Genomic DNA, 26,959 nt, shown 5'->3' with positions numbered 1-26,959 from the left:
CTTCTGCCTTCTTATCTGTAGAAACAGATAATCTCGTTAAAGAATACAACCGGAACTGGTACAAGTAAAAGAATTGTTAACTAGACCAGATGCTGGAATCAGTGCATAGGACTTAAGCATACAAGCAACGAAACAATGGTTATTTTAATTTGAAAATAGAAGACATCAATTAAGAAAAAAATAAAAGTTATGCCATACAAATGGCTTCCATGTATTAATGAAGAAACTGTAAAAGGACCCCAATTCTGTTTGTTTTATTTCTTCACATAATTTAATGAGAGAAGAAATTCAGCTCCGTATAAGTCCATATTCCACATTGGGCCCACAACGAAGCCCACAAGAGTTTTACCTACGCTTATGCTTTGTGGCTTTAGTACAATCTCATTTCGTTTCCTTCACACTGTTATTTTACAATAAACATCCATTCACTAACCAAAAGGCACAACGTGTGTGTAGAGCTGAAAAAGCGAAAGGAAAGACAAAAAGAGTCTATTGTCTCGATTTAACTGAAATAGCAACCTAACATAACTAAAAGACTACATAAGAGTCAACTGAAACTGAACATCATTGCAACTGAACACAAAAATCACAAAAGAAAAATAAAAAAATAACTTGCCAAAAAAGGATGGGAAAGATACATATCAACATATTCATGCTTATCCCACAGTTCCCAAGAGGTTTTCAGAGAAAAACTGTTGAACAAAAAGTTCAATAGAAGTCTAAAGCAATAAAAAACCTAGAATTTTATCACACCAGAATTGTGAAACATGCTTGAGACTCCTAAACATTCTGTCAAAAAAAAAAAAGTACCAAGATTAAACCAAGACTAAGACCTAAATAATTACAAAATTCAGCACATTTAAACAATGCTATATCATTTATATAATAGATATCGGATTTTATTCTAATTTTTATCACAAAAAAGTATATGCTTTAAGAAATTAATTTGATATTCCTTTCAAGAAATGTAGTTCCTGTCAATCTGATGTATTTAAAGGACAAAACAGAAGAAAAAATATGGTATTGAAATGACAAGAAAAAAAAAAATAACACAACTATATCCAGCCTAATATAACATGTCAGCTTAAGTTTTCTTTTCCATAGTGTTTATCGATTAAGATGACTACTGTCTGTGAGTCTTTTGACATTTTGGTAGGGTTAAAACTCGTCCTGACATGGCAACTGTCATAAAACATATTAGCAAGATTTGCAAGACATATCACCCGTTTTTTTTTTGATAAAAAGATATAATAGCTAAATTACCTCATCTAGAACAACATAACAGAACTAACAGGAAGACATCTAAATAAGCAATGGTAAGAGAACAAGAATGAGCTAACAGAGAGAACAATTACTATATAACATGATAAATAAATAAAATGCCAAACAAATGTCAATTATAAAAAATTAGGACATAATAAGATCTTGACATTCTGTGATTCTATATGCACAAATTCATATATTTTAAACACCATACACATTAAGAGATCAGTGTGAAGACCATTTATATGATTTGTGTTAACATGCCAATCCAAGCCCAATTATCACAATTATAGTCAACACTGTCAAAATATGGTCAGGGTTTCTAGTCATTGGATCCAATGCAGACCAAATTTCTCCAGAATTTGTTAGAGAATATAGAATATAGATATTTATAAAACAATGATTTGAGATTCTCCTAACATCTAACCTTTTAATAATCTCTGCAATGACTTAGAAAAGACTTTGATCCTAACCCCTCCTATTTTATTGAAAAAATTACTCATCCACACCACAATATAAGTCATTTTTAGAAACACCTCTTGATTCAAATTTAGGGTATTGGGTAAATTTTATGTTTTTTTTCCCATTTATATCCTTGTTTTTTTTTATTCCTTGTCTTTAAATGCTCCATATTTAAAGGCCATACACGTGTTATTAGAAAAACTCAAGGGCATAAATGGAAACCATGGACATTTTAAGAAAATAAAGATTCAACTAACATTTTTTCGTAAACTGTGAAATAGCTAACAATGACAAATATTATGCTCCAGAAGGAGTCGTAAATCTTAGCACAAGTATGGTAGGCCTATGCTCATGCAAAGTTCAAGTTCAAAAAGCATTTGAGCGAACAGATGTTTTGTAGATGATAATTAACCATTGTTAGTCTTATCCAAAAGTAATGAGCTTGGGATGAAATGTTGTTGTGATAAGCTAGTTATCAATTGTCTGAGAGCATGCTACGTTGCAGGCAGTGCCACAAATATCCCCGCATACAACACCTAACGATGCTGTAACTCACATCATGGATACATACAATACAAATAACAATAATTATGCATCATGTTGACAACATAAAGTGAACTACAAAACAACTTGAGTGAGCTATTTAAGGTCATGTAGATGGGCCTATCTCTAAATTTGTAACTGTAACACCATGAGTAGCTCATCTGCCAAAGGCCATCTTGGATAATCATGCATAGAATGCACAAAATGGCTAGGCCAAGACTTTCTACTGAACCCCACAGGGTTATCATATAATCCCTGGGTGACTTGGTTCATCCAATTCAGAGCACTTGCGAACGGGACCGGGAGGACAGAAAGGACAGAAACACAAGTTCAGTTCACCATACCAACGCTTACCCTATTATGACTTTAAAAAGTAGAGGAAAAATGCCAGAAAACAACAGAACGAAATGTAAAATTTATAAGTTCCGCTCCACCAGATTATTTATGGATCCATATCAACAACTTAAAAACTCCAGTAGGCAAGACTACACAAAATTATTCCATAAAAATCTATACACCGCACCCCACAACCATACGACAAAAGTCAAAAGCACAAGCGTCTCTGAAATCCGAAAATCCCAAACACCTAATTCTTGTTGGAAACCTCACTAATCAAATAACACATGTAGTTCTTATAAAACCGAAAATAGGAATTAAAAGACAATAGTCATGTTAAATGCCAATTACAAGAAAACACACAAAAGGCTGAAACAGAATGGAATACTAACCCAACGCTCCTGAAAGTGAAGTCTTGCCCCCCGAGCCTACCCCGCCATACCCGTAACCTTCATACCCGTCCCTCCTTAGCTTCTTCCCCCTGCTACCAGTGCCACCAATGTCATCCTCATCCTCATAATCATCATCGTAGTAATCCCTCCTGCCTTTCTTCACCAAAGCTCCAGCCGCAGGTGCAGCATTGGCCATATGATAATTATAGTGCGGCGGAACTGCCCCTCCGGCCGCCATTGATGAATGATTCACATAATGCCTAGGCCCAAGCGGCCCTCCCAGAATACTCCTCACCCGGCAGCAGAAAGTAAAACTCCTTGTCCCCAATTTGAAGCAAATCTTGGGAATCGAGTTTCACGGGTGGATTGCCCGGAAGGTGAAGGACACCTTCTACAAGACAACCATTCTTACCGAGAACCTCGAGGGCGAAACGACGACGCGTGAAGTCATAGAATATGCGGGCATGGTGGCGGGAGATGTTCATCCCGCCGCCAAGGCTGGATAGGTCAACGTCGACGCTGGATTTTTTTAGAATTCCGCCCAAGGATGATAGAATAGGTTTGCATATAGTACTCGAAGTCCTCGCCCTGAAGCTTGGCGAACCCGGCTTCGACATCGCCAGTGGCGGCAGTAGCCATGTTGAATTCGAGATAGCAAGAGCCAAATTAGGAAATCGGAGAAGAAATTGATCGGAGTCGGAAGGGAAAGCGACGAACAAGATTAGAGAACCAGTCCTCCTGGGATTCAGAGCGATTCAATGCTTTTGCCGTTTTGCGGACATTAACGAAAATATTAGATTTAGTTTTATTTTTCCCCAGCTATTTAAGGGTTAATTATCTTTTTAAGTGCAAATTAAAAGTTAATTAGTATTATTTAATTGCTAACTAAATTTTTCCACAAAATTCACCAAAAAATAAATAAAAAAATTACATTAAAATTCTATAAAAAATTAATTATTATTAATATAGTTTAGTTGTTAATAAATTTTATAATAATTAATTTTTTTATAAAATTTAATTATAATTCTCTTTCAAAATTTGATCTGTGAGATAGAACAGGACAATTTTAACCTTCACTCAGTGACAAACTAAAATTTTAAAAAAAAAGGTTACAATTTTTTTAAATAAATTAATTATCAATGAAAAAATTTCAATTTAAATTCTCAATATTATTAAATTATCAATTATCAATATCAATTAATTGAGATTTAATTAGAATCTTGGTAAAAAAATTTTTTTGTTAAATCCTAAAAGTAATAGAAAGCTTATTTAAATAGGTGACAAATAAGTGTATTTTATTTAAATCTATTTTAAAAACATACAAAAAAATAGAATGAAACGAACAAGTCTTTAAACTTTGTTTAAGGTTAAATAATAAACATAACAAAAGAAAAATAAACAAAACAATAATAGGCGAATAAAAAATTAAAAATTAATTAATATATATTTAAACTAAAATATTTTCTTTTTAAACTACGTAATAAAATATTAATTAATAATATATCATGATGTTTAGGTCATAGTACTTTTAAAATTAATGCGTTAATTATATAAAAAATAATGTGTTAAATTAAATTATAATTATAACTATAATTAAACCTCAGTTAAAAGCAAATCCGTCCGTCGTCCCTGATCTAGCGGGTCTGCTTCCACGCCCTCTTTGGTGGGGAACCTCAACGATTTTACTGTTCCAGATTTTATGTCCTTCATCTGATTAGCGGCGCTTTCTCGATTTTGCCTCCAATAGGTAGTTTATATTTCATCTACTTACTATCAAACAGTTGTTTCCTTTTGTTTCCAACGAAACATTGGAGTATGGGAATTTTACTGCTGTTTCTTGTCGTGTTACGTTGAAGTCAATGCATCTCAGTTTCACTAGTTGTAGTGCGAGATCAGTCCTTGTTTCAGTTGTCTTCAGGTAGGCATATGTTGAGGAAGGTTAAAGGAAGGAAAATTTTGAGGGACGTAGATTAGTTATGCCTGTGGATTGTGAATAGAAGATAACAGTCTGCCGTGTTTATTTTGCTTTTGGATTTCAAGGGAATTATCTGTTGGGACTTGGATTCCCTTGATATACGCGTTGTTAGCTAGCTTTAAGACTACAAGTCATGTTATCCTCAATAACAGGTGGTTGTGTTTGGGTTGGGATCTTTGTTTCTCAGTGATTTGACAGGTGTAGGGCTGCTTTTTAAAAGCAGTGCCCTTTTATCACTGATTTTTTTTTTTGTAGCTTTAATGGGAGTCGCCCAGAGATCAGAGAAGATTATTTGAAGTTTCCTTTGTATGCGTGAAGAAGAGTTGAAAAGGATCATCTGGAAGGATGGGAGAAGTGTTGTAGCATTAGCTGGGGTTAGTCGTGGAGACTGGGTGTCCAAAAACCCTCTTTTTGATTCACAAGTCACTTCAGCATTTCCCTTATGAGAGTTTTCTTCGTAATGATACCAGGTCATCTACATTAGATATGTTTTAAAACGGGATGGATGGGATGCCAATCTGATGCTTTCTGCAATTTATACAGGTCCTTGGAAATTTATCTCTGGACTATGTTATATACTGGTCACTCATTTCTTTTAGATTAAGAGATCGACTTCTAATCAGATTTTGTGAGGATATGTTGGGGGAGGGAAAATTTCTTTCATGGAGACTTTTCCATGCCTCCATTTCCTTTCTCCATTATATTATGCTTGGCTTCAGAATTATCATCTGATAGATGGGTTAAAGATCTGTTGGAACCATTGTCGTGGCAGTATCATTCACAGAATGCATTGGGACTTACTGTTTCTCTTGCTTCTTTCAGATCTCTATTGTCGACTTGAGAATTTGGTTTCTTAATCCACTTTTTTTTTTTTTTGCACATCATATTTTCATTTTCTTACACGTTCCCCTTATAGGGCTTGTTTCTCTTTGCATTCTAAGGCTTCTTCTTGCAGGTTCTAGGCCTGACAACACACTTTCTCCAGATACTTGTGTCATGGTGCAGGCCTAATTCTTATACGGCGCATATCTTTCTTCATTGTCCGTTGTCTGTCTTCAAGTGGACTAAATTGTATGGCTTCTTAGGAAGCAATAGGTTTACTCATTTACTTTTGAGCAATATCTTCAAACTAGGGGTTTCTGGTGTAAACGGTAGGCTATGTTCTGTGGTAATGAGCAATCTTTGTGGTTTTGTGGTGTATATGGTTATAGAGAAATGTGTATGTTTTCTGAGTTATCCTTGTTGGGAATGCAAAAAGATTTGGAGGCTTTTTGTTGGTTACAATTTTTTTTAATATTCTTTGTTTTTTCTGGTATAGGATGATACATTGTTCTCATTCTCTGCAATCCTCTTCCTTCTAATAAAATTTCCCTTTCTATCCCCAGAGCAAAAATTTAATAGAAGAAAGGCAGTTTTGGGTAATGTATTATTACTAGGGATTGAGGGATTACTTACTATCCATAATTTGAAATTTATAATGTGGTGTTTGGTGTTTGGTGTTTGGGTCTTGGGATATCTTACTTCTTATTTGTTTCTTACTTAGATTCCTTTGTATTGTTTCAGGTGAAATAGGATCGTGGAGTTTCATTTTATTTGGATTTGTTTGGTTCCTGTTGAAGGTATGTTGTCAATTTTAGGTGTTTACTCCTTGAGTCTAAACAAAGACTATTTGATCGTTCTCTTTCATTTTCCTTTGTTCGTTCTGGATGATATGTGCTAACTTTATATAATAACTGGGAACCCATGATCTATCTCTGTGGCCTTTTATGTTTGGGATCTTTGTATTTAATTCATGTAAGTGTCCTTATTATTTATGTTTCTGCTCCCAAATTTCAGGAAGACTTTGTTTTGAAAGCAATATAGGCTGTTTATAACTCTGAGCCTTAGCTGGATGTATTAGTCGATTTTGAAATAGGATAAGCTGTTGCCAACAATTTTAGCAACTGGCCTTTTAGCGTGGTGCCCTTTGTTAATCTCTTAAAGGGATTAACAAGCTCTGTTCTTGCACTGTTATGCTGTTCTATCTTCTCATTAATAAATTCAATTTTATCCCCAAAACACTTTTTTCCAATGATAAGATGAATATTATCCAGTTATTACATGAACATCTTGGTAGGATGGATCCATGGAATCTCCACAATTTTAAAGGGCAGCCCGGGAAAAAGATTATGTAAGTTAGATTCAATTAGCATTCAGTGAATCATTAACAAAATATATTGGTAGGATGGATCCATGGATCTCCCCCCTCCCCCCAACAAACCCAAAGGGCAGACCGGGAAAAAGATCGTGCAAGTTTGATTCAATTAGCTTTGAGTGAAACATTAAAAAAAATCTAAAAACTGGAATCATGCTGTGTTTTTTTCTTCCTCCCCTTTTTCTGTCAGAATAAACTCAGGCACCAAGGCTGATTTCAGATCTTTTTTTTTTTTTTTTTTTTTTTGGCCAAAGATTTCAGATAGATAAATGAAGCATATAGTGAAGATTATGACGTTGTTAATGGCCATCGGTGCATTATGGGTTGGCCTTCTACAAACTTCTGTACTTCCAGCGAGCCATACGTGGTTGGTTAGTGACTCTGTTTTTTTTTTTTTTCTTTTTCCGTGCTTTATTCTTTTTACATGTTAATTTTTGCCACATAATGCCATACTTCTTACTGCTCATCATGCCTTGTTTCTGTCTGTTGCCCAGCTACCGGTCTATTTTGTTGTGTCTTTAGGATGCTATGGTTTATTGATGGTTGGAGTTGGTCTCATGCGATTTCCAACCTGTCCTCAAGAAGCCCTCCTATTGCAGCAGGTAGTGGTTATTATTCGGGAAAACACATTAGTGGATCCTTGTACTTTGATTGTGTTTTTTTTTTTTTTTTTTGTCCTTATAGTTTTATTTCATTATTCCTAGTCTCTTTTGATTGACTTATTTATAATGTTAGTCCCTATAGTTTTAAAAAATGCATCTAAGGACCATGAGTTGTCATCGACATAGTTAATTTTGCTGATGCATGCTTCACTATGTTAATCCCTCTATTGATGTGTTCTTAATCCTGCTTTCTTCTCTCATATTTTCTTTAATCCAAATGTGCAAGAAAGCTTTTTTTGCTCCCTTACCTTTTATTTTTAATCATTATTTTTAGCAAATTTTTACTGTGTCAAGTGTCAATGAAGGGGTTAGCAGAGTTACAGTGAAATTAACTTTATCAATGCTAGCATAGGGCCATCATGCACATTTTTAAAACTATAAGGACTAACGTTGCAAATGGATCAAATCAAAGAAACTAGGAACAATGAAATAAATTGTATGGACTAAAAACAAAACACAATCAAATTACAAGGACTCATTTTTGTATTTTCTTTTGTTATTATTTTATGTCTTGATTAGATATTGCTATGTTGTCATTTTGTCAATCTCTCTCTCTCTCTCTCTCTGTTTTTTTTTTTTTTAACTTGCCAAGGCTGTGCCAGTGTATGTGGCCATGTGGAGGTTAATCTTGTGCATGACTGCACGTGTTTAGTTACTGAATATTAGAATGAGCCTGTATTGTCTATAAGTGGTCAAGGCTCCATGGACGTTAATATCAATCTCTTGCGTGACCTGTTGATCACGTGTGTGCGTTTAATGAATTTCAATGACATTCGGATTGTAATTTTTTTTTTTTTTAACAATAATGCATCATGTAATTTGGAGAGAAAATGACATAAAAAAAATTGAGATTGGGTTCTCTCTTGGGACAAGGTGGTCTTATGTGAAGAGAGAAGTCTAGTCATGACTTGTTATTTTTTTAAGTGCTGTGCGGCACCTGGTATCTTGGGCATGTCTCATACTGAGATGAGGGGGACTTGATGGGGCCAGACTAATCTGGATCAAGCCACGTGAAACCCTTTTGGAACCATTGAGCATTTAACACTGTTGTAGTACTTGGATTCAAACTCGAGATCTCTAATTAAATTGGTGCAACCTTTTAATCAGTGGAACCAAGCATTCTGTGGTTAGTTATGACTCAAGGTATTAATGCCTTGTGTGTCTTTCTCCACACAGGACCATTTTGTACCAGTGGAGAATCCACCTCCAAAAAAATTGAAATACATATAGGGTCACTTCTTATCTAATTCTTATTTTCTTTATCTTTCTCTAAATACACACTACGCATCTGTGAGCTAATCAAGATATTTAGATCCACACGATTCTAATGTTAGTCTTTCTATGCTGTGATATGCCACTATGGAAAGATACTTATTTTGCTTCTTTTTAGGACATTGTGGAGGCAAAGGACTATCTGAAGCAAAGAGGAGTTGATGTTAGTTCCAGTTAACTTTGTAAATGTCTTGAATTTTAGATTTTTTTTTAACTTTTTACCTTGACATCTAAAGTATACAAGGAGCATCACATTACCTCCTTCAGCAACTTTGAGTTGTTTTGGAAATGGGTTTACACTTACACATTTCTTTCACTAATTGCACAAATTCTAAGTATTTAGAAAAAATTCAAATTCATTTTTAAATGGGTATTGGTAGTTTTTTCTTTTTTCCTTTTCGTTCGTTTGTTTGTTTGTTTGTTTTTTTTTTTGAAGACTCAAGCATTAACTTTGGAGAGATTTGAAATATAAGGAAACAAAGAAAGACAGAGAACAAAAAATATTCCTTTAAAATATATTTCACGTGAAAATATATTAGATTTTTATTAGATTGACAAAATAATTTTAATCTAAACTATTTAACTCAATTTTTGAAAGAATTTTTTAAGAAAAAAGTGTTCAGGTATTACTTAGGTTTCATAATTAATTTTTTATTCAACTTCAATCTGCACATTTTGATTAAAATTTACAGAAAATTAGTAATTTTTAGATTTGATAAAGATTAGTGATTAAAATATTATAGTTCTTTTTTTTTTTAGCAAAAGTTAAAATATTATAGTTCACTTAATTTATGTTGCAATTAATATTGTCAAATTTTTAAGTTAATTTTATTGTTTTTAGACTTTTAGCATATAAAATTATATTAATTCACTTGTAAGCTCAAAATATATATAAATTTGATTAAATTTATGAGTTGATTTTTTAATTTTATTGTTTTTATATTTTTAACTTGTAAAATTATGTTAGCTTTTTCTTAAATTAGGATGAGATACAAATTCAATTAAATTTATTAAACTCATTAATTTTTTATTAAATTGAGCAAGTTAAGTATATATTATATAAAACTCGGTTTATAAAAGTAGTAAGACCTGATTCAAAAAAAAAAAAAGTTAAAGAGAAAAAAAAACTAATATTAATAAAAAATAAAATGAAAATACAAAAAATAAGTTGCACCATTTTAAATTTTTTATATCGGATAAGATAATCTATTAATAAGAATGTAGATAAATTTAATTTCAATGATTTATATTTATAATATATTTAAATTAAATTATATTTTTTATTTTTATTATTTAATCATACATTTTTAAAAATTATTTATTAATAAATTTAAAATCTAACTAGTTTACAATCTAAATCTACCATTTTAATTTATATTATAGCCATGAATTTATTTACACTGTTACAACCTTGATTATAATATTGTTTTGCCAATAAATTTATGTTACAATATTTACTATTATGTTTGCATTGATAAATGATAAATCTAGTAACTATTCATTGATTTTGAATATAATTAATCTTATGTGGTATAGTTAATTTATAAGATTAATTAAATAAAATTGATGTTAAATGTAATTGTAAAGTGAATTGAAAATAATGAAAATTGTATCTCTATTACATATGAAAATAAATTATAAAATTACAATTATGATTTTTTAAAATATTTAAATGTCTTTATTATATGCTAAAATCAATTATAAAAAAAATTAAGACTTTCACTGTTTTTCAATTTAACTTTTTAATTATAATTCCTTAAAAATTTATCCAAAACCAATGTAAACTATATTTTATAACTCATAAGTTGGAGTTTATAATTAATTTTGACAAATACAAATGTATATGAATTTTTTTTAAAAAAAAGCATAATTTGGAGTTTATAATTAATTGACTTTGACATGTATTGCACGCCAAGATTAATTATTGACCTCGAAATCATGATTTTTTAAAGATATTCAATCACTCATATTATATTTTAAAATTAACTACGAATTATAATTCATGAATTTTTTTAAAATTATTCAAACGTTTTTTAAATATCAAAATTATTTATAAACTCAAAATTACATAATTTACTATTCCCTGCTTTTTATTTAATTATTTAATTATTAATATTTATTTAAAAATCATATAAATTATAAATTATAATTTTAAGTTCATCATTAATTTTTAAATGTATGAGCATAATATTTTTTAAAGATATGACTTTAAGTTCATAACTAACTTTAACGTAAGTATTTGAATACTTTTTAAGAATTTATTATTTAGCGGAACAAATAAACTCTCGAGGGTCCGAACCCTTAGAGCATCTCAGACTGTTAGACGGCGCTTAGCAAGCAGCTTTTGGAGTTCGGAGTTTCACCGCTCCGCCGGACGTCGATAAGCTTCAGAGTTTGCAAATACTCTTCGTTCTGTTCTCTTCTGTAGATCAGGTAGATATTTCGTCTTTCTTTTTCTCTCTTCTTGTTCGCTTTTTCACTCTCATGACACTTGTTCGCGGCAACTCGTCCGAGTTTTGGTTTCTCCTTTCCTTTTTCCTCGTGCTATTGTAGCTTCATTACACATTTGAGTTTTGAGTTATGGTTTCCGTTTACACACATACATATGTATTAAAGTTAGCGTAAGGATGTAACTGTTGGATTTTCTTTTTGGGCCACTGGAAACTTTTGATTGCTTGAAACTGGTTTTGAAATCAAGTGATGGGTGCTTGGGCATGGTGGGAGAATCTATGGCTCGGGCTTCTGTAGTTCGAATGTCTGAATTATATTTAAAAAGCTTTATTTGCAAACTGTCATATTAATCTTGGTTTCGATAAATAGTTGATTATGTGTGTGTTTGTTGTGAAATTTAAGTAAATTTCAGCTTTTGTCTTTCTGTGGTCTGAAAACTTGTTAAATTTCTGCTAGTGGTCCCTGCTTGCTGTGTCTTGGCTTGATTCGAAACTTAGGCCTGAGTCTTATTGAATTTGCTGTTTGTGCATCTCAGTTAGATGTAGAAATATTAGTCCGACTGATTCAAAAGAAATATGGGTCAGAGTCTGGATCATGATTGATAATGATTACTCTTGCTGTGGTTTGGTTTAACTTGACGACAAGGACCATGACCATGTGCTAGTCTCTTTTGATATGCTGAAATCGTGTCTAAAGTCCTTTTTATATGTGTTGGGAGCTGAAAGATATCTCTTTTAGTTAGAAAAGATATTTCTTTTAGTTAAATGCTCTGTTGAAATGTGGTATAAATCCTAGTTCTTTTAAGTTCTTTGTCGAAATTGGATTTTTTCAGTTTACTTGCAGTTAGAGTTCCATGACTATATTGAAAGCACTAACATGCTTGTTATGCTACATCCATGCTTAAACATGGACACATTTGTTCTAAACTTGTCCCATCTTCTTCATCATGGAAGCATTGTTTTCCCACATGACCTGAGCATTGTATGCCTATCTAATTTTTGATGAAATGCTGTATGGATATCTGGTATAAAATTTTTAGTTCAATAAATCACCATCAAAGGGGTTTCTCAACTTCCTTTGTTTGAGAATTTAAACCTAAAAGAAATAACCTTTCAACCTTTTGATACACTATCTGTAATTAACTTCAAACTTGTTCACGGAAATTACTATGTGTATTTCAAGTATTGGCTATTCCAATTGTGTCATTAAGAATATGGATGTTCATGAACTGGTGAATAAGTATTATTCTTTCTGTTATTGTTAATGAGGCTACACATATATTTTAAAGGTCTCTGGATAATCTTTTTTGAACATTTATTGACGGGAAAAATATAAAAGCGAAATCAATTTGTTAAAACACTTCAATAAATTGCTTTTCTGAAATGTTAAGATGTTTTCTTGTAGGCCAGCTTTTAATGGTTTTGGGTATTGTCGCTTCTTTCTTTAATCCAATCGTTCTTGTTGCAGATTTTTTGCATAAATTTTATTTTTCCACTTATTATGTTTAAATCACAGGCCTAGTTTTTTTGACATTTTTTTCCACGAATCTGACCCATGATTAGGTCTATTCGACCCCACCCTAACCCAGCAAATTTGTGGCCAAAGGCACTTGGTCTCCAAATAACAGTGAAACTTCTGCTTGCTGCTTATACACTTGTAGTTAGTATAGATGAGGTTGCTGACGCACAATATGCTATCATCCAACATAAAGGGTGTGACGAATGGCTTCCCATTGCGCATTGAAGCAGAGAAAGTGGTAGAAAAGACAGTGGAGATGAATGCTGACTTTCTGAAAAAGATGTTTGAGAAGATACAGTGGAAGGCATTTGTTGATGCGTCTCGGGCCATGGGTTACACTGAACTCCCAGAGGAAGTTAACCCATCCATGCTCGAATCTGATGAGTTTCTCAGCAGGTTTCATCACGCTCTTTTTGAACTTCACCTTGAAGAAGGTGCACTTGTTTGCCCAGAAACTGGACGACGATTCCCCGTCAACAAGGGAATCCCAAACATGCTTCTTCATGAGGATGAGGTGTGAATTAATTTCACTAGTTAATTAGCTTTGCCTTGTTATCAGTGAATCTGCTTATTCAGTTTTCAATTAGGTGCTACTGAGGGTCTCACTTTGAGCCAATAGAAGCCTGTTTTTAAGTACATTGAGAATTTGCTATAGATGCTAGGTTGTAATTGGTCTTCTGCTCGAAGATGTTAGAAGTTCATGCTTTTTTCCCCTTCTAGTAGAAGTTCTCTAGCATGTGACATCAAAAAGATGGCTTTGTGTTACTTTGTGTTCCCATGCATGGGTGAATGAGAAAAAGGATTGCACTATTATACAAATTGATTTTTCTATCTCTTCCGTGGAAGGTTTACATGGGTATTGAAGAGAATTACACATAATACTGCTACTACTACTGCAAAATATGTTTAATTTAATCCAATCATAATGACTTGAAAGCTTGCTATTTCATAGTTGAGTTTGCACTGACATGGATGCATATTGGCTAGTCTTGAAGATGCTCTGGCTCAGCCTACTCATCTAAATGCCTTTTGTTCATGAACGATTAAGTGACTATTAATAAGCTATTGTTGCAATTCTATCTCCGATGTGTCATGATTACAGCTACAAGTATGTTTTCCATGATTGATTCAGTTTTGCACCTTAACCAGTTAAAGTATGAAAAGTTGAAGCCTACCGTTTCATGCAGGGTATAAGAAACTAGAATAATTATTCCTTATTTGAATTTTAAACATATCAAATTCAAATATTTTGTGGATAATTCGTTATTCTTCTACTCTAATATGAATTTATAAGTTGGTAGAGAAACACGATTCATAAATGCGGCTTAATTAGTAAAATCTAAATTAAAATTTACAACAATTATACAGCACTTGATTGGACCATCAAAATTAATGGGCTTTGGGAGATATCTTGTTTTTTAATATCCTTTGAGTTTAGAGGCATGTTTTGATCTTTGTAAGTTTTTGGGATTTAACTCACCTAAATTTATATATATATATATATATATATATATATAAAATTATAATTGCTAGCTGGTTGGTTTGCTTGGTTTTTTTTTTTTTTGGGTCAATTAATGTCAAAGCTTCAATTGAGTCACTACAAATAAAAATTTTCTATGTCTATGCTCTCAACAAAGATCCAAATGAATAAAGATTCCCATTTGTTGATGAATTTCATTTCTTTTTCTTGTTCTGTATATTGGTAAAAATAATTAGATTGAGTACTTGAAACTGTCATTTGGATTAATTAATATGGTGAACATGACTTCACTTGTTGAGTTTTTATACATTTTTCTTGTTCGATAACAATAAAATGAATGATTATTGTTATGAAAACTCAATAAAGTCTTAGAGTCTAGTAAAATTTTTATTTTATCAACCTTCTTTAAAATCACAAATGTGCTTGACATTGTCATTTAATCATAAATCACATAATATTAAATTCATGTGCTCTTTCCAATTATAAACCTTTGATTCACTTCAATTGTTTAATATAAAACTTCTTTTCACAGCATCAAAGATGGTGTATGCTAATAAATTTTGAATTTTTTTTGTCATGGGCTATTACTTTCTTTTTAAAAAGCTAGTTCACCACCTATATGCTCTATACTTTTTCTAAATTCTTCTGACGTGAGACATGACAGCTCTCTTGACTAATCCGTGACACTTTTGTCATGGGTGACCTATTAGAAGGCTCATCAATTGGACAAACTTGAGTTTGACTTTGGTATCACTTTGTTTTAAAATCATTGTTCTTTCCCAAAAAAAAAAAAAAGCTCAATGAAGTGGACAACCTATCCATTTATATGCTCAGGACCCTCCTCGTGTTTTTCTGACGAGGATGTAGCACTTTGGTTCCATAGTTCATGCATTACCTCTTATATGGTATTAACCAAATTTAATATTATGAGCTCTCTATTGGCACCTCAAACTCTAGTTACTTTTAGCCCTACATAATAATACATTTTGGAGTCACCATTCTGCTCAATATCAAATTGATTCATTCTACTGACCCAAAAAAAAAAAGAATGGAAAAAAGAAAGGAAAAAGAACTCATTCATTTAGAAGAAATCTACATCTTGAGTGAAATTTTCTTATTCACCATAACCAGTGTTTGCATCTGTTCCAAAAAATGTAGTTACAGTGCAAATAAGGAAATCAGATGGGCCCATTGATTCATAAAAAAGAAAAACAAGAGGAAAAAAAACTATACTCTTCTACTGTTTTCTCTCTAATGCTTTCCGGAGATTGGGGGTATCAATATATCATAATATATAAATCAAAACAGCCATCTTGGTGAAGAATGAACAGAAGTTTGCCGGGGTCTGACTGTATTATCCATGTTGTTGCGCTTCATGATGGAGGATACAGTGGGGCTGAAGTAGTCATTACTCCTCTGAGAAGTTGCCCCTTGTGAATACATTTTTTTCCCATTGATGAAGCTCCTCTGGTTTTCCAGCATCGTCCTGCGTGCTGCTGGATTCCTTAGGTGAGACCCCCATCTGTTATAACCAACACAACTCTGGCTCCTTACTGATTGAAACTTCAACTCTCTGGGGCTTGTATAGTTGCGACTCTCGGCAGTTTCTGCAGAGTACATAGTCTCTTCTTCGCTGCTGTATTCGTGGTGCATGTCTAATACTTGCATCGGTGACGAACTAGATTGAACCTCGCTTGGCGCTCCATTCACAGAACCCGTTGAGGAAACCTCTACAACAGGAGTTGCTGGTCTCCTGTTTTGGTTTTGTTCTCCTTCTAACTGGTTGTCTGATAAAGATTCCTTGGTACAATGTGGATGCAGTTCTTGATGAGATGGTTGTAAATCCGTAGGTTTGGTAATCCTCGGGGGAAAATTGATATCCAAAAGCTGTACTGGCATATTTTCCTTTCTCCTCAAAGGATTAGAAGTTAATCTTGGTGATTCATATATTTCTGGAGTGGGAATTCCCTGGACATGGGCAGTGTTAGGATTTGTGATCAAAGTCTCTTCAACAGTGTTAACTGCAGCAGCAGAAGAGCTTGGTCCTCGATCATTTGTTTTTGACACGTTAATTGATGAAGACCCGGTGCCATCATTATTGTCAGCCTCTGTTGACTTGAAAACCTGCCGCTGTGTGAAGGAAGTGCATGAATGCTCGCTCTTCAGGCCGGTAGACATCAACCGAATTATGGGCAATTTTGGTTTGTTAAGCTCATCAAGGCTGCCTTCCCAATGCTGGTTTAACCAATCACATATGACAGGAATTGGGATACCGAACTGCATAGGGAGATCCTTCTTCCAAGAGGTTGAGGATGATGAAGTTGAAGAGGATTTAGTATTTGGAGATGAGGATAATTTCATTGGATCACAAATCATAAATGCTAGATTCCCATGTACATCAAACCCAGCAGATCCTGGCCTCCATACAATCCCATCAGTTGACAGTTTTATAAGATTGTCAGTCGCAATGACTACCTTTCCCTCACCAACAGTAAGCTCTTGTTTATCTGTGTAGCCCAAAAGGTAAACTGCACTTCCGAGATCCAGATTAACTTTGGAACAGGTCTTCAGGTAGGGAGGGCATTGAACCTGGGTATTTGATTCCCCATCCGCATCATCTATACCCACTATTGTAAGATCTAATACAGAGCTTGTAATGAAAAACCTGAAAAGTTCGAACAAGTACAATAAATGCACTGCTCATAATATAATCAGTTGAAGGGTAGCAGCAGAAGTCATAGTGCCTAATACAGATCCCACTTTCTTCATTCAGTCATGTACAATAGGAGAGCGAAGCATTGTCATTTTTTAATTTTCACCAATTAAGAAAGTCTCAGGAATGCACAATCATTGTGACTCACTTAGTTTACTTTTAAAAAAAAAAAAAAGACTCGCTATTTAGAAGGGGCAATGCTGCATGAACTGAAACGTGTTGTGTTAGCTCAGAACTATTAATCGTCCACCAATAATCACTGATGGCCAAAGAACTATTTTGACTATTTTTCAGCTACGCAGCCACGGTGAAGTACTGAACATGCAACTGTTCTCCATTTTTATGACATAAGCAAGAAGACTAACTTGAAATAGTGAGTGAGTGCATGTTTGGTGATAAGAATTGGTTATCCATATAAGCCAATGTAACCTATAATTTTGCATATTAGTTAAACTTTCTGAACAAAAGCAGGTAATAAGAATTCATTATCCATAGATGACCTAAGCTGATCCATGCCAACGTAATAGCTACCTTTGATATATGAATTATAAGTCAAACCAGTTATCTAAAAATCCTACACTATGGCTCTAGGCACTATGCCGCTTGTGAAGCTTTGCAATTTCATTTAGCTTATGAGTTACAAGAGTTTTGTTCTGTTTTGTTGGTGGCAGTGGTAGGTGTATCTTGCAATACATATGGATAGGGCAATGGTAGCCCTAATTTAAGAGATATTGCAAGGGTTGCCACTGTAAAGTTCTGCAATCATTCCTTTGGACAACCAAAGGTGAATGACTTAGTATTTAGTTAGTATGACAGTATTTCTGAAGCTTTGTTACAAAAGTTTGTTAAAGATTGATGTATTTTATAGTTATGAAAAAAAAAAAAAAGATTGATGTATTTTATAATTTAGGTACAAGTACTTGTAGTGATTTATGGCATGTTAACATCAGTTTTTACTTGTACCTTTAATGCGAGTTGATTTTCTACACACACACACACACACACACATTAGTTAGTCAATATCAATTATACAACAAATTTTTTAACTGCTGTACTTCCACTTAGCATTACGAAGCCCTTGAAGCTATAAATGCATGAGCTATTTAAGTTAAAAGGAGAGGACATGCGGCAAAGCGATTGCGTAATCAAGTGGGAAAATACGTGAATATGTATCATGAGAGTAAAATTCATCACAAATGGAAATGAAATTAAGTATACGACACTTTGGACAAGATAATGAATTGGACTTTCTATCAATGACAGGCATGATTGTAACCACAAAGTCTATGAAGCACCATTCACTGGGAAACTTCGATTCCATTATGTAATCAGGAAGTCAAATATATGTTAAAATAATACCCAGACCAACCCAACCAAATCAATTGGTATCTGGAAAAACTTATAGAACACGTCTCTTAATTGAACAACATTAATATAACTAAATCAGGGTTTAAAAATGGACTGTGTCATAAACACAAACTATAAGAAACTGTGTCTTTTCAGGCATTTTCTGTTATAAACCCCAATAGAATTGAATATTATTTATGATAAAATTAGAAAGAATCTAATACTGAAGTGTTTTTTCCCTATGTGATTAATTGTTGTAATGCTTCATAGCAGATAGTAACTTTCATATCATTCTTTGCTTTTTGATTTTCATGCATAGACACAACATTTCATTTAAGATAGAGTCAGTGTTTTGAAACCTAGACTAGATGGTCCGACTGGTCCAATTGTTGACCTTTCAACAAAATGGCTCGGCTCAACCATTTAGACCGCTTTTGCAAATTTAGGCTAAGTCATTCAGATTCGTGATTTTTCTTTTCTAATATCTAGTTCTCTTTTGTCTTCTCTTCTCTAATCTGTCATCTTTCCTCCACAGTCCAGGCTCAATCTTTGACCTCTCCTCTAGCCCTTGCCCCCAGCTTTAACAATCCAGCCTTCGACAATCGACATCGAGATTGAAACCTCACGAGTCGTGACATGATGGTGAGCCTCCAACTCTAGCGTTTTGCTTCAAGATCACAAGTTTGTGCTGACAAGCCTTTGCCTCCAATTCCGACAGTCCAGGAATCTAGCCTTTGGCGTCAAAATCCGCGTCAAAATCCCAAGCACCATTGACAAATTAATATTTTATTTATATATTTATATATATAAATATTATTTTTATTTAATTTTTAGGTCAATGGTTCAACCATTAGTCTAACCGGTTGAACTATGAAACCATGACCCTTTACTCTTTCTAGTTCAATGTCCAATCTGAGTTTCAAAACATTGGATAGATTGTCCAAGCTGAAATTTAGAACTTCGAGTCTATGCCATTAATTATTAGACCGCAATTTACAAATTCATGAACAACCATTTATCATTAGATATGCCACGGTCGAATTGACGCTGCTATCTAAAGTCCAACTTCAACACTTCATTTAATTGGCGAGAGACAGACTACAGTAAATAAGAGGTTGGAGAAACCAACGAGTAACACTAAAGAGCCTTGTGAGGTCACAAATAAAAGAGCCTAACTGGGTAAATGCCTCCAAAATTCATAGGACTAACATATAACATAAATGTCAGTTCCACTTAATTGCTTCTATTCTCCGCACACCATTTTCATCAATTTGAAAGCAAACGTGACCAAAGAGGGGAAAAACCTGAAATGGGTACCTGTGAGGGACAAGAGTTGAACCGACGCCGTTTTGCAGGCGGATCTCGGAGCTCTCGGCGGCGGCGACGGAGGGAAGATTAGCATGGGTAGTCAAAAGCAAGTTGCGGTGGATCAAGAATCCGGCAGCGGAGATCCCATCAGCGGCGGTGGAGATTGTGGCTATGGCCTGAGCTTTACCGGAGAAAATGGCGGCCTTCATTCTCTCGGACTTGCTCACCCCTTTGCAGAAACACCATGATTCTCTAAGGCCACCCATTTTCCTAAACTTGGAGTGTCGAAGAGGTTGGATCTAGCAAATGTAGCTTCTTGCTTCCAATACAAGGAGGTATCTGGCAAGAATCTGCATTATTCTTTCTGTGGAAATCAAATGTTTGTAAGAGAGAGGGGGGGGGGGGGAGGGAGAGGGGGACAAGATGGTCGTGAAAGGAGTAAAGAGGGGGATACGATTAGCTGGAAGAGAGAGAGAGAAGCGAAGGAGAGATAAACAGACGACGTTTTTTTTAGAAGAAATACGTTTGAAACTGTTTTTATTTTTAATGTTTTAAAAATTAATGTTTTATAAAATATATTTTAAAAATAAAAAATAATAAAAATAAGTATTTTTTTATTTTTTTATTTTCTAGAATAATAATCTTAGAACACTTGAAAGTTATTTTCATTTTTTTATTCTTTAAAATAATATTTTATTTTTTTGTTTTCTAAAACACATTTTGAAGGCACGTTATCAAACAAATTTTTTTGTTCTTTTGTTCTAAAGAAAAAAAACTATTCCCAAAATAGATTGCTAAACAGGCCCGTACTCCCTCCATCTCAAAGTTTCTCTCCATTTTCCTTCTCTTTATTTTTTCTACATTTTCCATTCTCTCCATTCTTCTTCTCAACCATTTATTTTTAAATAGTTAAAATTTAATATTTCATAAAAATTATTTTTTATTTTTAAATTATTATTAAACATTAAAGGGAAAATGACAGTAAAGTCCTTTAAAATTATGTGATTGACAAATTAGTCCCACAAAATGATATAATTCCCTTAGAGTTCCAAAGAATGTTTTTGTCATTGGAGAATTTAAAGAAATGATGATTTTTCCCTTTGTTCAAATTAAAAAAAATCATTTTCCTTGATTTCAATCTCTGCTCTATGTTGTCTTCCACCCTCACTTCTCGCCTTAGCTGTGTATGTCTCCGTCACCATCTCATCGTCAGCATGACTGTTGCCCGATAGTGATACTTGGTGTTTGTATTTGGTTCTCAGTGGTTTTGGGCGTAGCTCATCATTGCTGTTGCTATTTAGTTCTCAATTGTGTGTCTCAGTGGTTCTTTGCTTGTCTTAGTGGGTTTGCTGTTGTCGTCATCGTGAGTCCAACAGCTTCCCTCCCTTTTTCCCCAATCGCACTTGATTATGGTTCGCCTCGTCCCACTCTTCCTCTTTTTCTCTTCTCACTTCAATAATTGTAGGTCTGTGTTTGTGGGTCTGTGGTTTTGAACCTTTAATTTGTGGTTATATATGATTTGTGGGTCTAAAGCTTCGACTTATTAGCATCCATGGTTGCTAGATGCTGTGCATAAGTTATACATGATATGTTGTATTCTCTCTATTATCCGAAGGTTTTCTCTAACTGTTCAAAATGAACTTGAATGATGTGCCCTCCTACTCAATGAGATCATCATCTTATTAATGCATTTGTATTTTTAGGGTTTTGATTTGTAGAATAGTCCGTGTATTTTGCACTGGGGCATTGCTTTCTTTGTTGGTCACTGGTCTTTACATGATAATTCTCAGGACTTAAATAAGAAATAAATAGATTTTTTCATTTTAAGGTTCTTATATATAGTAAGTCAGGTAAGAAAATTGAAGAATCTGGTGTTTGCAAAATGGGTTGATCATAAACAAGTTTCATGATATTGTTTGGTTTAAAATTGGTTGGTGCACCAAAGAAAATCAAACTGAAAACTTAAAAAAAGAATTATGTAGTAAATAAACTTCAGTTGATCAAGTAAAAGGTCTTGTAGCTAAGCTATGAACCCCAATTAAAGTTTGATTCGTACCTTTCTTTTTTGAGGTGAGGGGATGAATGATGTTATAAAATGAATGAAGGTACTTGAAAGTTGAAAGCAAGGGTACGAAAGAGTTGTCTCTTCAAGTTCAACTCACTCTATATAAGGGATATTGAAACTTCACTTGTACATTCTAATTTCAACTTTAGCAGTCTTCTTATCAATATCACTACAAGGATGTTTAGTATGCTCACTCTATATAAAGGATATATTAATTGATATGGATAACATGTTATGGATGTTTTGAATGAGAGACCCTAGTTAGTATACTCATCGTAATTGATATAAAGCTTAACAACTAGTTTTTTTTCTATATCTATATAAGAGATATTAGATACCTTGAATGACTTGTAGTGAAATTGTGATGTATATAATATTTATAGATGGCAGCAAACACTGAAACATAAAAACCCCTCTGGGTGCCATAACTAAGTATAATGAGTAGGTTAGGACTTATAAGACCTCTTATAAAGAAGTAGGACCTTTGTATATTTAATTTTCTTTTTAATGAATGGGTCACAGCTAGTGAACCTTCTTACTCAACACAAGAAGCTAGTTAGTCCTATCCCTTTATCTGCAAGATAAGTGTCAACTCAACTTACACACCCACCCTCTCTTTTCCTTTTTTTATTATTATTTTTTACCTCTTACATTTTTGTGTTTGGAAATTTTTTTCCTTAGTCCTTACTTTGTTGAGCATTGTTATATATTTTATAAAAAATATATGTGATCCACATATATAATTGATTTGATTTGAAAAGGCTTTCATAGCAAGTTATGTATATTCTTTCTAAAGCAGTAATTATGTTTAAGCTTTCTTTACATGGATCTAATTTAGGATATAGGGAAGATGGTGAATGCGTTAAGTCTTTTTAAGAAGGACTTTTTCAAGGAAAATCAAGATAAGTATAAGAAAATGAGGCTGAAACATAGAATAAGAGATGAACTCAAGGCTTGGGAAGGGTTTCCAAAGGCTAAAAAAGCCAAGTATGTTAAGAAGGCTAGGTAATTAAAAGTTGATAGACATGTTGCAAAAGGTAAATACAAGGTTCCTTTTCACATAAAGTGCTCTGTGAGGCAGTTTATGGAGCTTGTAGAATTTGTGAAAGAGAACGAGAACCTAAAAATGAAGGTAAAGAACATCAGGTTTGGAGTGTTGCTTCATATTCGATGGAAAACATTCCCTTGAGACCTTTATTTTTAATTAATATCTTCATATGATCCACCTACCCGTCAATTTCACATTAGAGGAAGTCAATAGAAATGAAAGTAGAAGATGTTCACACATTGATAGGATTACCCTTTAGTGAGGATAGGGTGTCAATAAAGGTTGATGACCAAGAGAAAGCATTCTTGAGGTTAAGGGAAAAATATTATAAATGCCATATAAAAAGATATTGGCATTGATTAAATTGGGAGAAAAGGATGAAAACTTGAGTTTTTATTTTTGTCGTATACATTGGGAATAGTTTTATGTCCAAGTGCTAGCATCAATGTTAGTAAGCGAACGGTTAAGGTAATGTATTGCAACAAGAATGCACTGAGAGGCTTCAATTGGTCAAGGTACATATTAGATGACTTGTGTGACGAGTTGGAAGAGTATTTGAAACAAATGAGGAAAAAGAAGAAGGGTAGGACTACAAACGTTAGAGGATGCTTGTACTTTTTAGTGATATGTATAAATGAATTTATAGTATTCTTTCACTGTAATGCATTCATACTAAGTACAATGTGATAATTATATGTATGTTCTTGTAGATCTATTTTTTTTTAGCATTTCCCATTGGTCAAAACAAATGACCATGGCTTAAGAAATATTGTCCAATATTAGAACGATAGCAGAGCTAAGGAAAGACTACAAAAAGAGAGAGACAAAAATATTAGGCTGCTTTATGGTGCTTCTACAGGAGAGCCCATTTCTACCGTCACTAAGAAGAGACCAATGACATCATATCTAAACTCGGTATTCATTTCTCACTATTTTGGACAAAATAGCATGTAAAACAAGTTGTTTTTCTACTTACATTTTATAAATGTGTAGGAATTAAAGGACTTGTTTTCAACAGTGATGGGGGTTATTGAAAAAAACTACCAAAGATTAATTACTTATGTAGAATATGCATTTAAAAGGGAGCAAACAAAAAGGGAAGCTTTACAAAAATTAAAAGGGAAAGGCAAGTCAAGTGTTGAAGTTGAGGAAGAAAATTACTAGGTGGGATATGGTAATGAAGACAAGCCGGCCTTCGAATTTGAAGAACATGACAAGGCAAATTCTAAGTTCGAAGAAGACAGAAAAGAAGAACATGGAGGTGATGAAGAAGAAGAAGAAGAAGAAGAAGAAGAAGAAGATAAAGGAGAAGATGATGAAGAAGAAGATGATGAAAAGGAAGGTAGAGGTGATAAATGAGGAGAAGAGGAAGAAGAACAAATTGATAATTTGTCATCTCCAATTCATATATCTTTCTAAGAAGAGGATAGAGAGGAAATATCAAACGAGGAAGTTAAAGAAGCTAATGGTAAATGATGACTTAGGAGATCTATAAGGACAAAAAATATTAACTATTAGATCTCCTTAGGTTCTATCAAAGTCGGTGAATAGGACGAAGAAGAAGGTTAATGAAAAGTAACAATTGTTTTCAATTGTATCACACATGTGTAAAAAGGAGGAAGGTGATGAGTAAGTAGTCTTTCTTACCTAATTTTTCATTCATTTCCAACAATTTAAGAGAAGTTATTTATTATTCCTTATTTCAGGATCTTGGTTGAAATGTATGATCAATATCTCACTCATGATGAACTTCGATGTTTGGGAGGAATGCAATGGATTAGCAACAGGGTGAGACTATGTTTAAATTTGTTTTTTATAATTTACACATAGTAATGTAAAATTACATGAACTCCTTGATGGTTGTAGTTCATGACTATGTTGTGCTATGCATTAATGGGTGATATCAAGGATTCAGGTCCAATCCGTCGTCATATATTTGATGCTGACTTCATGGTTAGCTTCCAGTGAAATTAAATTTAAAATGTCCCGTTTGCTATGTTTTGTTTTTTGTAATTTGTAACATAATGTGTTCTTGTTTATAGTGCAAAATGACATCAAATCCCCTCATTTGGAAGGCAGCAAAGAACAAGATGGATATCCTGTCTAAATATGTAGGATACAATATAGCTGAATGTAATCACATCCTCGATCTAACTCTTGTGAACCATCATTGGATGTGTTTCATGCTAGAGCCGAAGACATTAAACTTCTATGTCCTCGACTCATTAAAGAGGGATAGTGGTCTTGAACCATGGAGAAAGAAAAGAAAAAAAAAGGATGGAGCTTTAAATATAAAAAGATTATTAGCGAATGCATGTGTATAGTGTCTTAGTCAACTTTGATGTTGTGTCTTGTGTGCATGTTGTTTTGATAATATGAATTTGTTTCCTTTGCAGCAAAATAAGTTTTTCGACATCATTGAGTTGGTAAACCCAGACTTGATCGAAAAGAAACCAATAGCTGATGTTATTTGGCCTCTGGTACCCAAATAAATAATATATGCGTTCTCTACCTATTTTTACAGCTTATCTTGTTTATATAGTGCCTTTGTTTTCTTTGACCAATTGTGATTATTGTTTATATGCTACATGTTTGTAAGAAAGATTGTGGAGTTCTCGTCATGATTTGGTTGAAGATATGAGATCCCACAGTGTTGCAAGACATCACTGGTGTATGCTTGCATTTTCTTTGATGTTGTTATTTCTACTTTAGGGCTGTTCTTTATTTGTGATTATTCTTTCTACTTGTGTGTTATTCTTTCTTCGGTGCAAGAAGAAGTTACTTACTTCAGGATTGAGCTTTTGTGGTGGTTGATTAATCATCTAAAAAACAAAAAAAACTAAGGTGGCCTTAAAATCACTTGATGAAGAGAAGACAAGAAAGAGAAGGGGGTAGCTACTATAATATATAAAGAGAGATGTTAATATTTGTCAATGACTGCTTAGTATATAAAGATGTTAATATTTTGGTAGTTGGAAATTTCCAAGACCCCATTCGCAACTTTAGTTTCATTATTAACAAGTTTTGTGCCTATATTCACAACTATTTATTAGCCATTCGCAAGTATTAGTGTGCAAGTCCAGACAAACATCAGAGTAGGAAATTCACAAGTCCCAATTCACAACTTTAATTCCTATATTAACAAGTTAAGTCCCTATATTTGCAATTATTTATTAGCCATTCACAAGTCCTGGTGTGCAAGTCCAGACAAGCATTAAAGTTGAAAATTCGCAAGTTCCCATTCATAACTTTGGTTTCAATATTAAGAAGTTTTGTTCATATATCCACAACTATTTGTTAGCTATTTGCAAGTCCTGGTATGTAAGTCTAGACAAGAATTAGAGTTGGAAATTTGCAAGTCCTCGTTCACAACTTTAGTTCCAATATTAATAAGTTTTGTCCCTATATCTGTAACTATTTATTAGCCATTCGTAAGTCTTGGTGTGCAAGTCCAAACAGGCATTAGAGTTGGAAATTCCCAAAACCCTGTTCATAACTTTAGTTCCACTATTAATAAGTTTTGTCCCTATATTCGCAACTATTTATTACCCATTCGCAAATCCTGGTGTGCAAGTCCAAACAAGCATCAGAGTTGGAAATTTGCAAGTCCCCGTTCACAACTTTAGTCTACTATTAACAAGTTTTGTCCCTATATCCGCAACTACTTATTAGCCATTCGCAAGTTTTAGTGTGCAAGTTCAGACAAGCATCAGAGTTGGAAATTCACAAGTACCCATTTACAACTTTAGTTCCAATTTAACAAGTTGTGTCCCCATATTCGCAACTATGCAATAAAGAATTTCAATTTATCAACACCCTCTATAAATTGACTGAATTAGCAAAAAATGAAATACCACTCTAATTTAACAAATAACAATTTTTATTAATTTAAATGACAATAAAACCTTAAAAAGTGATATAAACAACTCT

General features: G+C 33.6%; 4 protein-coding genes across 16 annotated transcripts; 2 read left to right on the top strand and 2 right to left on the bottom strand.

The window, feature by feature from the left end:
* Positions 1–4: 4 nt before the first annotated feature.
* On the bottom strand, positions 5–3,784 carry LOC129299972 (transcriptional activator FHA1-like; the record flags this gene model as incomplete). The annotated part of the gene is given in 4 exon segments (XM_054938483.1): positions 5–15; positions 2,997–3,291; positions 3,293–3,526; positions 3,528–3,784. Coding segments are annotated over 4 exon segments (648 nt in total), but the record flags the coding sequence as incomplete, so codon positions are not given.
* An 805-nt stretch (positions 3,785–4,589) lies between these two features.
* Positions 4,590–9,489, top strand: LOC129299971 (dolichol-phosphate mannose synthase subunit 3-like). 12 transcript variants are annotated; one of them, XM_054938472.1, is made up of 8 exons: positions 4,616–4,743; positions 5,227–5,345; positions 5,442–5,514; positions 5,927–6,042; positions 6,535–6,590; positions 7,420–7,536; positions 7,660–7,767; positions 9,218–9,489. In XM_054938472.1, exons 6-8 carry the CDS (start codon positions 7,435–7,437, stop codon positions 9,275–9,277), a joined length of 270 nt encoding a protein of 89 aa, XP_054794447.1. In that variant the 5' UTR covers positions 4,616–4,743; positions 5,227–5,345; positions 5,442–5,514; positions 5,927–6,042; positions 6,535–6,590; positions 7,420–7,434; the 3' UTR covers positions 9,278–9,489. The 12 variants fall into 12 exon arrangements, with proteins under 12 accessions (XP_054794453.1, XP_054794445.1, XP_054794454.1 ...); XM_054938479.1 differs by having other exon boundaries at positions 4,612–4,743; positions 5,227–5,514; positions 7,427–7,536; XM_054938475.1 differs by lacking the exon at positions 5,927–6,042.
* A 1,875-nt stretch (positions 9,490–11,364) lies between these two features.
* LOC129299974 (multifunctional methyltransferase subunit TRM112 homolog A-like) lies at positions 11,365–13,887 on the top strand. Of its 2 annotated transcripts, none has more exons than XM_054938486.1 (2): positions 11,365–11,532; positions 13,211–13,887. In XM_054938486.1, the coding sequence occupies exon 2, from the start codon at positions 13,220–13,222 to the stop codon at positions 13,586–13,588; it is 369 nt and encodes a 122-aa protein (XP_054794461.1). In that variant the 5' UTR covers positions 11,365–11,532; positions 13,211–13,219; the 3' UTR covers positions 13,589–13,887. The 2 variants fall into 2 exon arrangements, with proteins under 2 accessions (XP_054794461.1, XP_054794460.1); XM_054938485.1 differs by having other exon boundaries at positions 13,113–13,887.
* A 1,752-nt stretch (positions 13,888–15,639) lies between these two features.
* LOC129299973 (uncharacterized) lies at positions 15,640–20,318 on the bottom strand. Its single transcript, XM_054938484.1, has 2 exons — positions 19,926–20,318; positions 15,640–17,213 (listed from the first exon to the last, which is right to left on the bottom strand). The coding sequence occupies exons 1-2, from the start codon at positions 20,180–20,182 to the stop codon at positions 15,848–15,850; spliced, it is 1,623 nt and encodes a 540-aa protein (XP_054794459.1). The 5' UTR covers positions 20,183–20,318; the 3' UTR covers positions 15,640–15,847.
* Positions 20,319–26,959: the final 6,641 nt, after the last annotated feature.

This window comes from Prosopis cineraria, unplaced genomic scaffold (assembly GCF_029017545.1).
Source record: "Prosopis cineraria cultivar Desert tree isolate PC_DT_omini unplaced genomic scaffold, ASM2901754v1 PC1371, whole genome shotgun sequence".
Classification (NCBI taxonomy): domain Eukaryota; kingdom Viridiplantae; phylum Streptophyta; class Magnoliopsida; order Fabales; family Fabaceae; genus Prosopis; species Prosopis cineraria.
Note: the sequence above shows the minus strand (reverse complement) of the source record. Positions and strands in the feature narration are given on the sequence as shown.

What these genes read in the sequence shown, in the direction of transcription:
- LOC129299974 (XM_054938486.1), top strand. Translation starts at nt 13,220, where the DNA reads ATGAGGTTGCTGACGCACAATATGCTATCATCCAACATAAAGGGTGTG.
- LOC129299971 (XM_054938478.1), top strand. Translation starts at nt 7,435, where the DNA reads ATGAAGCATATAGTGAAGATTATGACGTTGTTAATGGCCATCGGTGCA. An exon ending in CAGCGAGCCATACGTGGTTG is followed by an intron (nt 7,537 to 7,659) that starts GTTAGTGACTCT and finishes TCTGTTGCCCAG; the next exon opens with CTACCGGTCTATTTTGTTGT. An exon ending in AAGCCCTCCTATTGCAGCAG is followed by an intron (nt 7,768 to 9,217) that starts GTAGTGGTTATT and finishes GCTTCTTTTTAG; the next exon opens with GACATTGTGGAGGCAAAGGA.
- LOC129299973 (XM_054938484.1), bottom strand. Translation starts at nt 20,182, where the DNA reads ATGGGTGGCCTTAGAGAATCATGGTGTTTCTGCAAAGGGGTGAGCAAG. An exon ending in TCAACTCTTGTCCCTCACAG is followed by an intron (nt 17,214 to 19,925) that starts GTACCCATTTCA and finishes CGAACTTTTCAG; the next exon opens with GTTTTTCATTACAAGCTCTG.